This window comes from Procambarus clarkii, chromosome 62 (assembly GCF_040958095.1).
Source record: "Procambarus clarkii isolate CNS0578487 chromosome 62, FALCON_Pclarkii_2.0, whole genome shotgun sequence".
NCBI classification, from domain to species: Eukaryota; Metazoa; Arthropoda; class Malacostraca; order Decapoda; family Cambaridae; genus Procambarus; species Procambarus clarkii.
The window spans coordinates 14,857,756-14,869,543 of NC_091211.1; the positions used below are offsets into that span (position 1 = coordinate 14,857,756).

The window sequence follows — 11,788 nt, forward strand, 5'->3', positions numbered from 1 at the left end:
TTTATGGTAAGTAATTATCAAAAGAAGGCACCAAACTGGGAAGGCTATGTAGCACCCCCCCCCCTTGTGTAGTGGAAGTGTTGAAGTCTCCGGCCTCTGATGTCGAATTCTCTCTCAATAGTACCTATTGCACCTCTGCTTTTCAACGATGTTATTCTGCACAATGTGCAGAGAAATGGTAGAAGCAAACGTCAAACTACATCTACCAAGGTCTGATTAAGATCTGTGTCCTTTGCAATTTTTTGGCGCTACCTCTCACTGAAAAGTATGGGGTGCACAATAACCTAGTTACCTCTGGCAGCAACAAAGTTGCCTACACTGAAGGAAGACTCTTGATGGGTCAAGTAAAACAACATTTATTTTGCTTGTTTTCTTATTAGATTTCTGCGCTGTCATCACTATATATGTGCAATACAGCTATGACTTTCAGATGTATGAGATGAATATGAAGTACTGAAAACCTTCATCTATATTTTCATGTGCAATGATTATTTACTTAAAAATTTCCATCTCCATCTCCTTGGTATCATTTTCTTGATATTATTATCAAAATAATACAAGGCATTGAATAGAACCAATTTCTTGATAAATTAATAGATCATTAAATAAATTACTCTTCTGGTTATCAAACATGATCACAATAGATAATGAGTATGTAAAATGTATGTCTCTCTAACAACAAACATGTAATTAAAAAAAAAAAAAAAATATTAAAAATAAATCTTGCAAAGTAACGTGAATAAAATCTTTCACAAATCTGATGCAGTTTTCAACGTGCAAATGTTTACCCTTGTATCTCACAAACTCATCATATTCTCATCTGACTAGAGACTTGTCTTATTTATCACCTTGTGGTACATTATAAGACTACAACTTCCACTATTCATATCCAGGCTCAGATGCAGACATTATTATGAACAGTATCTAGAAAGTCAAAAACGAACAAACATGTAGTGGTTGAAACAATCGGTTACATAAAATACTCTCCACTCTTCCCACACTCACTAGACAATGCCATGTGGGTTTCAAACAACTGAAGGCATGCATAATTTTCCAAAGATCTGCATATTAATTGTACAGTATGTTACTTGTACAAAATGATATGGGTAAGCTCCTCTCAAGTTTCCTTATAAACTCTGTACTTTGACAGCTTCCTACCAAACAAAAAAAAAAAAAGAAAAAAAATTATATATATTTATATATAATCAATTAAAAATATTAAGCTTATATTTTCAACATGTTTCCCACTCTGTAGCAGCTATGGTATGAGAATATATTACCATCAAACATTACTAAGAGTAGCAAAAATATAGTTCCTGATCGAAACTGTATAAAATCCTGCAATAGCAAATATGACAACCACAAAAGCCAAACTTGCTTTTATATCAAAAAGGTATTCATGGCATAAAACTTAAAAAATTTACTGTGGTAATAGACACCTATACTGTATTAAAAATTTAACATTCAATATTACCGGACAATTAATTTCTATAATATTCTTGTTCCGAGTTGAGCAGCAACTTGTATACAGTCTCAATCAGTGCCAAATTCATCTCCCCCACTTATCCATTCTAGATTATAATAAACAAAATCAAGGATGAATGTATCCATTAATAAAAAAAAAAGTAACATGAGCAACAAAAAATTAATGCAATTAAATAGAAATGGTCTTAAACCATTTTCTTTACTTCATTCAGGAAAATTATTTGTTTTCAAACACAAAGCATTACTGAATGTGAACTATATTTCTGATGAAATGGACTACAACACACAAATGTTTCAATAAAGCTAATCTGCTTATCTCTTTACGAGGTATTCATTGAAGCTATTGGCACCTGCTAGATAATGCCTCCATTATTGAACATCAAGATTCTCAGTAACAATATGTACCTTCCAATGCAACAAAAGAGAAATAACAATTTGGCTTAGACGGCAAAAAAACTACATTACAAAAATGATCCAGTTGACAGTTAAGGAAGACACAGTCAATCTTCAAAAATATATCTTACACTATAATATCATTACAATCTTAGCGTTATAGAAGGATACCATTGAACTACGGCCTCCTCAATTTTTTTTCTCTTTTGTTTTTACATATAAAAGCCACTAAAATTATGGACCCAAATATTCATAATTAATCGCATCTACATGTTCAAGTATACAGTGCATCTTTCCGATTTATGAATTTAATTCATTTATTTGTTTATTAAAAACAGACAAACCAGAATTAATAGGATTACCTCCAAGCATAACAACTCCACCTCAGGAATGATTATGACTATTAGCCCCAATGGGTCTTGAAACAGGTTCAATAAACATAAACACATGGAGTCCACATAATCCTGGCTTATTTAATGGCAAATGTGATTGACTGCTAGAGGAAGGAGTGGTTGTGGCTATGGAGAGTCGGACGAGGGGCCAGGTTCTAAACGAGGTCGTTTATTACGGGGAGCTTCCTCTTCATTGCTACCAGAACCTGTCTCGCGTTTCTTTTTTGGACACTGAAAAATATAGCCAAGAGTCTTTTAATATTACATTTACATAAAATGAGCAAGACAAACTTACCACTTAATGTGGTAACCAAAAAAAAAACTTAAGTATAATATTGTACTGTAATACAGTACAACACCTGTATAATTTGTTCAACTCTGCTGACATGTGCAACATACAGTGGTATCTACTTGAATAGAACCTGTTTCAATGGAAATCCAGGTGTAATAGAATGGTTATGATCCAGTTATACTTCAATGAACTGTAATAAATGCGTGGACAAATGAAAGAAAGCTGCATAATCCGTATTTGTATGTGTGGTAAATTTGTTTGATAAACATAAATTCAAGTGATCCACAAACATGTGTTCTATCATTTGCATTAATGAAAACCCCAAAAATTGTGGTATAAAAAATAACAAAATTACAAATGCCTTAATGTAATGGAAATGCCTTGGTACCAAGTGGGCCTGTAACCACAAGACCCATATAATCAAGACATCATTTTGTTTAAAACAACTCATTGATTCCACACAAACTCAAACTCATTGTCCAGCATGCTCATGTGGTAAACGTGATTTGTTTTAATTTTTGTTTGGCAATAGGTTTCAGCCCTAGAGAAGATAGCCCTATTATAGGCAGTGGAACACATTGCAGTCAGGTGAAAACAGTAACAGTTACTTGTACAGTAATAGTCAGGTGAAAACAACTGGGTAAATTTGCAGATCTCTGGATAACAGTGCCTATAACCTACAGCACCTGCACCAATACATAGAATGAAACCAGAAAAATACCAAGAACGTTTTGAATATACTGTACAGTACTTCAAAAACATTTTGAAGCATGAAAAATCTCTCTCAAACACCTGAATGAATAAATATTGCAATGTTAACTTCTCCTGGATTCAGTGTGATAATTAAAAGAAAGCTATTTTTTATTGTCGAATTTAAGGGGGGTTGCTTTTAATTTTTTCCTTTGATATCAGGCCCTTAAACTGCACAATGACATCAGGGTAGATACCTAGAATAATACAGAATGGATAATAAAGGGATATCCAGAAACTGGTAGAGAAATCCTTTCCATTTCTGCCCTTCAATACAAAAACATTCTATGGTACTGTATCTAAATCAATTGAAAATGCCACCAGCATCTGTCAAGCACACCATGCTAGCTTATAAATTTATTTCAGTCCTTAACGGTCATTGGTTCTCAGTAATAAGTCACGGAACATGGGTTTGCAATTGTTCGTCTCCAGATGCATGGGAAGAAAAAACATAATTGACGTCACCAAACAATACATAAACCACCTATAAAGAGTACTGACACACCCTGCTTTGGGTGATATGTCTTGCCATCAAAAGCCTGGCGCTAAGGTATCCAAAGCCTTGGATACACGACAAAACTCTGGACACAACCATTTTACTGGTACATTTGTAATGTCTCTGTGGATATTACATACACTCAACACAATGTCAGCCCATACAACATAAATTTATAAGCTCTTACATACAATGCCCATTCCAGTGTCATTTTATAGAACACCTCATCTTTTAATTCATATATTATGAAATAACAAAATACAGTACTGTAAATACATTTTAAGTCACGGAAAATGTCAATAACTAGGCTTGACCCGGGCCAGCTTTGATAGAGAAAGCTATACATACTTAGAATTGAGTAACTAATGCGTACAGGGTATGCAATGATTACAGGTACTGTACTACATTAAGTACTGTACAGGCACTGTTATGAGCAAAGTTAAATATATCTGCTTCTGCAAAGTCAGGTGGGTTAGAATATTGTGGGGATTGTTGATGAGGAGGTGACAATGGTGGTTATGGTGGTCACTGTAGTATGCAAGAAGAGTCGGCTAAGGTACCTTCAGCATCTCTACACAAATCCTTTGTAGAAGGATCATCCCAAGACCGTACTTAGAGCAACATTTCGATCCTTGGTACGTACTCAATTATTATTTCATTATTTCTTCTAAACAAGACAGTACTGTATTTTTTAACTTAACTAGAGAATTTTATGAGGTATGATGGATTAACCCTTAATTTAGATACTGCACCGTATAATTGCCTGTTCAGTTCAAAGCCGAGTTGGTCTGACGGTGGGTTGGGGCCTGTATTTCTATCTAAGACAGGTGGAAAGCAAGTGGAATGAACTAAGAGCACAGGTAGAAGTAGTCACTTCCATTTACCACTATAAGAACAGATATGACACATGAGCATTAGAAAAAAGGAAGATACAATTGTATCCAGGTACCTAATAGCCAAGAGTGAAGGAGCTATTTCACATCCCTTTCCCTACAGACACAGGCAAGCACATATAGCAAGAATTACCTTCTTTTCCCATTGTTGGTGCAAGTACCGCAGGAGGATATTTGTCTTCTCAGTCACAACTGTAAATATAAATAGGAAAGTATCATAACTTAAGCATTCAGATATGTTGTGGAAATAATAGTTTGAAAGTTCGAAAGTTGGAATTCATGAACAAAAGTGCAAACATGACTGGTTTACTTTGAATGAGATGAGTGTAGCACAAAATATCATCAGATACATACAATGAAAAGACATTTTCCTAAGTGCAAAAACAGAAATGTGGGTGTTGCAGGTATCAGTGAGGTATTGTATATGAAATATTATATATTGCATGGAGAAAGGGTTAAGGAATGGTTGTTGAGAATTTGCCATGAGGCATCGGAAAGAAATGCTATTGTAAACAATCTGAAAAAATGTAATTTTATATAATTGCAAGGGGAAGAGTGTAATGAGCAAACATTACAGACATTAGTGTACTAATGATAGTGAAAGTGTAAGGCAAACAGCCAAGCACTTGGTCTGTGATCGACAAGGAAAGCTTCATGGTGAAAGAAGTTGTGGATCAGATACTGTACTGTAAAATTATGACATTTCGGTCCCATCTTGGAGCATTACCAACACGACTTGATAATGGTCCAGGATGAACCGAAACGTTTTTGTTTCTTCATTTTCTGATGTTTAGGTTGCACATTGGTGACTCATCTAAAACATCTGATAATACATATCTTAGCTAACATGCTTAGCTAACCTGACAAATGCCCCCCAAAATTCAGATTCCCTCAGAAACTAGAACAGGTCAGTACTTATTCAATTATACATATTTAATAGTCACTGTCTGGGAGCTGCCAGAGCAGTACGGGTAAATGTGAGGGTTAGCAAAGGTCAGCCTTGTGTTAATGGTACTGCCACCTGGTGGTAGTGAGGTGAAGCAGGCATTCAAGAATGTTAGCTACAGGGATAATAAAACCATCCTATTGAAGGCAACATACATGACATCACAGCAGTTCTGTTAGCTTGAGCTTAAGAACAGACCCTTATCTTGAGGTTATCTTGAGATGATTTCGGGGTTTTTAGTGTCCCCGCGGTCCGGTCCTCGACCAGGCCTCCAACCCCAGGAACCAGCCCATGACAGCTGACTAACACCCAGGTACCTATTTTACTGCTAGGTAACAGGGGCATAGGGTGAAAGAAACTGCCCATTGTTTCTTGCCGGCGCCTGGGATCGAACCCAGGACCACAGGATCACAAGCCCAGCGTGCTGTCCACTCAGCCGACCGGCTCCCCTTCTGAACACCTGTTATCCTGGCTGGATATATCTTGTGCCAGCTACTCTCAAGGACCCTAAATGATCCCACGGGAATGTTTTAAGCACTGTGGCAAATGTCTTATGTTAGTCATATGTATGTATGAAATATGATATATGTTAGTATGTTATGTCATCTGTTAGTGCCATATAGACATCTTCCTGCCTCAATATACCTCAGGGAGCAGAAGAATAATGGAACTTAGATACAGTATATGATTATTTCAGCATTTTATGGATTTCATTCTTGGTTATATTTCTATATGATATAATGTATTGTACAAATAGGACTATCAATTAAAATTACATTAGTTAAAACAGCTCAATCCCTTACTCTAATTTAACAAAATGACATAAATTACCCTCCATGCTGTATTCTAGAGTACAAAACATTCTGTACAAACTTAATTTTCTTAACACTGTAACATGCTTACTCAGTAGCCTACTGTATTAGGATTCAAGCCCTGCACTAAAGAAAAATGCATTATGAATTACAATTTCTACTGGGATGACACAATCACAATATAGTAGATGATATACAGTACTGCACACACAATATCTTACTGTAGAAGGAAAAACATACGACAAGATGAACATAATTGACAATATGCATACTGTATACTGTACTATACTGTATACACCGGAACTCTCAGTTCCTGCGACGGCGCTGGAACCAATCGTATTGGCGTATGCCTTTCCATTGGAGACTTTCAGCGCCGTGGAGAGGGGGAACCTGCTGCCTGGGTAACAGCTTCTCCCCCGAATCAACCTACCCTGGCTTTGCGCCCTGGTGAGGCCACTCCAGACCAGGCCGACATCAGAGTGCAACTCCATAGTCTCCTGAGACTGATGGATGCCTACTACTACTACTACTACTACTGCTTTAATGGGACTTACTTTCTTGAGAGCTTGGATTATCTTTAGTTGGCAGATAAACTGGTGGCTTCTTGTAGGAGGTTCGCCCACTAGGGTCCCCCTGGAACCTACTGAAATTTTGCTCATTGTAAACTGGGAGTCCTTTCAGGAATGAGGAAGCCTTTAAAAGAAATTATGCATATCAGAACTAATGACTTTTACATAAAGGAATACTACAGTACATTTAACAAGTGATGAAAATTCAAAATGGAATAAATTCTGATTCACTTGATTGCTGACTAATACACAGTTAACCAACAATGTTCATAATTTGCCATAATAACAATGTTATTATTTTACACTTTCAAAATTCTGGTAATTTTGTTGTATTCAATAAACAATCTATGTAAGTCAAACATTACAATACTGTTTATAGTACAGTATACTGCACCTATTACAGTGCAGTACAGTACTACCATAACTGAATTATTACCATAATATTCTATTACCATATTCTATGATTTATAATATCAATTTAGATTTTTATGTACAATACTTATTCGCACTTTCACGCCTTACCAGTTCGGTTTATACATTCTCAAATATACCCCTCATTTTCTCCATCTTCTTCATCTTCTATCTCATTTTTTACATCTTGGCAGCTTGCAAACTGACATTGATACAGTATTCCCAACCTGTAACATCACTCGACAATTTTGGCGAGGAAGGTGGCGTCATCTGCATGACATGTCATGTTGTGTATTGGTGGCCATTATGGTCTTTGGGCACCATACCAGCTTATTTGTGCAGTTATGTTGAATAAAACATGTAGATACCTATATATATATATTTAATGTGTGTATATAGTGTAATAACACCACAAACAGTACTGTTGGAGGAGAAATATTAGTGTGTCTGGCCTTGAACCAGTGAGGAAGGCATCCACCAGCTGACTGTGTGTGTGTAGCTACATCTCTTATTGCCTAAAATCATCATACAAGCTTAGATGTACAGTTATGGTGAACAAAACATGTAGATACTTATATATAACGTCTGTGTATTGTGAATAAAAGCAAAAACAGTATGGTGGGAGGAGTATGTTGGCGAGTAAGGAAGTGGTGGCGAGTGGCTGGCTAGCTGGTGAGTGATGGTCACTCTTCGTTTTTTTTTTACTCATAATACCAACTTAGTGGTTCGTTATGGTGAACAAAACATGCAGATACTTATACATAGCCTGTGTATATAGTGTAATAACAGCAAAACTGTTTTGGTTTATTGTTTTATGAATATAATACTGTAATTGAATTACTAATATGCACACCATAATTTTGAGTACAGCGATGATTCACACATTTCATTATATAAATATATCACAAAACACACTATTGAATATTATTATTGAAAAAAAATCCCAGAGACACTGAAATAATTAGGTAAATTAGGTAATAATATCTTTGTGGCAACTCCTGCCTGACAGCTGGGGCGAAGCAGACCTCCTCTGGTGCCTGCTGTCAATGCCTCTTTTTTGCCAGACTTCCCCGCCCTATTACGGCCAAAATATACCACCTACGATTTTTTTTCCCCGTGATCAGGGAACACAAATGAACACTTTTATAAGACGAAGGAATTTTTTGGATTTTTTTTTTTGCGCCTGTGGGTGTTGAAGGCCAAAAGGCCCTTAGTGGCTTAAGGGTTAAATGATAACTATCAACCGTACAGTACCAATATGAATGTATTGTATATACACATTGTTTTACAAAAACCCATGTATCTTCTTGTAAATGAATATACAATATCATTCTTATGCGATAGTTAACGGGTAATTCTTGTGTGGAGTCTGAGTTCTGTTATCTTGAGGTTATCTTGAGATGATTTCGGGGCTTTTTAGTGTCCCCGCGGCCCAGTCCTCGACCAGGCCTCCCCCAGGAAGCAGCTGGGGGTGGAGGCCAGCTGACTAACACCCAGGTACCTATTTTACTACTAGGCAACAGGGGCACAGGGTGAAAGAAACTCTGCCCATTGTTTCTCGCCGGCGCCTGGGATCGAACCCAGGCCCACAGGATCACAAGTCCAGCGTGCTGTCCGCTCGGCCGACCGGCTTCTCATCTGCACCCATTTGACGTCATGTTTGAAAACAGTACACAAACGAGATCAACCCTCTTTTTACCCGTGAACTAGGCAAACCTTATCTACCCAAATCTACCAGTACACAATATCCACTTAATGTGGTTATGGTTTGTTCATTTAATGTGGTTATGGTTTGTTCATTTAATGTGGTTATGGTTTGTTCATTTAATGTGGTTATGGTTTGTTCATTTAATGTGGTTATGGTTTGTTCATTTAATGTGGTTATGCTCTGTTCACAACGGAAATGTCTGCAAAGATACAGGTCACAATTTTTGTCTAGACCTAATCTAACCTGGCATGTGCAATAATTTAGCATCCATCATAATATGGAATGTGTATACATCTAACATATGCCTGACCTATTCCATTGTGCCCGTGGATGTACAAAAGTTACAACAAATTCTGTTAACCAGTATTATAATATATTGACAAAACAACCTGTAGGCTATATGAAATGCCTTGTGTATAAAATAACAACCTGTTTTACAGTACCATTTTGTTAGCTTCGTTTGCCCAAAACATCGTGCATTTCAGTGACTACAGTAAACAGCAAAGTAATATTGTTCTCGAATATATTACAATACAACTATCCACTGCATGTATATTTGCAAACCATATGAAACTGAAATTTCAAAACTGATATGTAAACAGGAATGAGTATATGTGTGAATCTTTGCTTAAAATATTATATATTTTTATATACAAGAGTTGTTACATTCTTGTAAAGACACCAGCATGCACAGCGTTTCGGGCAGGTCCTTAACCCTGATTTTCCCCGGAATACGACCCACCAAATCGTTTAACAACCAGGTACCCATTATAGCGTTGGGTGAACAGAGGCTACAATTAAGGATTGGCGCCCAATCAAAATACAGTACAATAAACTTCATCTCTTATACAAATATTTTATTTTAATTCCAATCCTTTCAGTCTAAATAATCAAAGAACAAAGAAAACAATAAAAACACTACATACAACTTCACATAAACAACAAACAAACTTGTGCTGTGACTCGACAGTTGGAGCAACAGCTTCTGTGGCCCACATAGTTGCAGTTCTCTCGAGAAGCGAGCCCTCGGCCCCTAGGAGAGGCCCGGCACATGATTACTCGACCATGGCAATCAATGGGTTTGTGGCCATGGCGAACACAGTAGCCTGCAGGCGCTGCTGCACGGGGGAGTGGTCACACTACGCCTCTATTTCCACCTTCCTGCCTCACCCTCACACATTACTCTCCATGGCATGAAGGCACAAGCTCTTGTGCTGGGTATATAATATATTGTCGAGAGCCCGCTGCCGCCTAACACTGGGAAATATATAATATTCCTCAGACCTCAGGAGACTTACCATGTTGTTGATCGTCTTGGAGGAGTTTGTTCGCGCTGGCTCTAACTTGCTCCTTTTAACTCTTTTTAACTATTTCTGCCGAAAACGGGTACAAACTAATTTACTTAAATACTAATTTACTCTATCGTAGGACATTTTAACGATAACATATATAAAAAGACGAACATTTTTATTTGTTTCAGGGGATTTTGACAATATGAAGTCTTGGTGTGGGATTCGAAGGATTCTGTGAAAACAGAAAGGTGAATATTGACCCTCGACGCCTTGACCCTCACACCAACTTTTATTTTCCGCCAATTACCAGCCTCAGTTTATGGAAGTACGTTCTAAATTACCCACATGTCTTTTGCGTAGTAAACAAAACACGCATATAAATAATCCATAATTTCAACAGGAATGCAATGCAGTTTAAATTAAAGTATGAAAAAGTCATTGATATGATTGGCTCTCAGTACAACAGATAGGTCAGGTCAAGGTTAGTACAGATGGGTACCTCGGCTCACATCATTTTTATATTCAATAATCGTTCAAAAGTTATTAGACGTTCCAAAGTCTAGATGAAAATATTCTTGTGCTGTACCCAGATTTTGCACGTGGAGTGTAGTGGAGGCTAATAGATCAGCTAATGGCTGATCTATTAATGATCATTAATGATCCATTAATGATCATTAATGGCTGATAATGGCTAAAAAAGACATTGTTTGAGAGGAATCTTACAGAAACTGGTAAAAATAATTATAATATTTACATGGTTCATTGCTTAGCTCATGAAAATCATGAAGTTATTATTGTAAAATTTAATCTAATTTTTGTGTCGAGGCAGGTATTTTCTCCTCTGATTCCATGTATGACTAACCATCCTGTGAGATGGGCATATTAGATGAACTTATAGCTACTTTTTGATAGTAGCTTAGGCTTTTTCTACCTTCATCTCTTTAAGGTCCCTCAAGGGGCTCACAAATCCATACAGTACACAAATATTAATCATAATTTACATTTCGCATTCCAATAGCAATCAAATAGTATATTGTGAGATCTCTTATTGATTATGCTGCACCTGTCCTTTCTTGTTTTGGTAAAGATTGACTAAACAAGTTGGAGAAAGTACAAAATGAAGCCATGAGAATAATCTTGGGATGCCCAAGAAATACTAAGACTGAGATAATGATGTGATTGAACTTACAGCGTATTGGAGATAGAATTTCAGAGATCAACGTAGCTTCGGTGATTAGATTAATGATAGGTGAGATAGTTAATGAATTAATCCTCTCACTTCAAAAGGTGGGAAGAAATGAATAATGCATGTGAAAGCATAATAAGATCCTTATGTTCTAATGTTACAA

General features: G+C 36.7%; 1 protein-coding gene across 3 annotated transcripts; it reads right to left on the reverse strand.

Moving 5' to 3' along the window:
- Positions 1-355: 355 nt before the first annotated feature.
- Positions 356-10,593, reverse strand: LOC123766429 (DET1- and DDB1-associated protein 1). Of its 3 annotated transcripts, none has more exons than XM_045755532.2 (4): positions 10,446-10,593; positions 7,014-7,152; positions 4,835-4,893; positions 356-2,501 (listed from the first exon to the last, which is right to left on the reverse strand). In XM_045755532.2, exons 1-4 carry the CDS (start codon positions 10,446-10,448, stop codon positions 2,397-2,399), a joined length of 306 nt encoding a protein of 101 aa, XP_045611488.1. In that variant the 5' UTR covers positions 10,449-10,593; the 3' UTR covers positions 356-2,396. The 3 variants fall into 3 exon arrangements, with proteins under 3 accessions (XP_045611488.1, XP_045611486.1, XP_045611487.1); XM_045755530.2 differs by lacking the exon at positions 10,446-10,593 and adding an exon at positions 10,099-10,299; XM_045755531.2 differs by lacking the exon at positions 10,446-10,593 and adding an exon at positions 10,074-10,255.
- Positions 10,594-11,788: the final 1,195 nt, after the last annotated feature.

Coding starts and splice junctions, on each gene's coding strand:
- LOC123766429 (XM_045755530.2), bottom strand. CDS start 10,200: ATGTGCCGGGCCTCTCCTAGGGGCCGAGGGCTCGCTTCTCGAGAGAAC. Junction 7,153..10,098: donor ACTGTCGAGTCACAGCACAA/GTTTGTTTGTTG, acceptor TTTCTTTTAAAG/GCTTCCTCATTCCTGAAAGG. Junction 4,894..7,013: donor TAATCCAAGCTCTCAAGAAA/GTAAGTCCCATT, acceptor TTATATTTACAG/TTGTGACTGAGAAGACAAAT.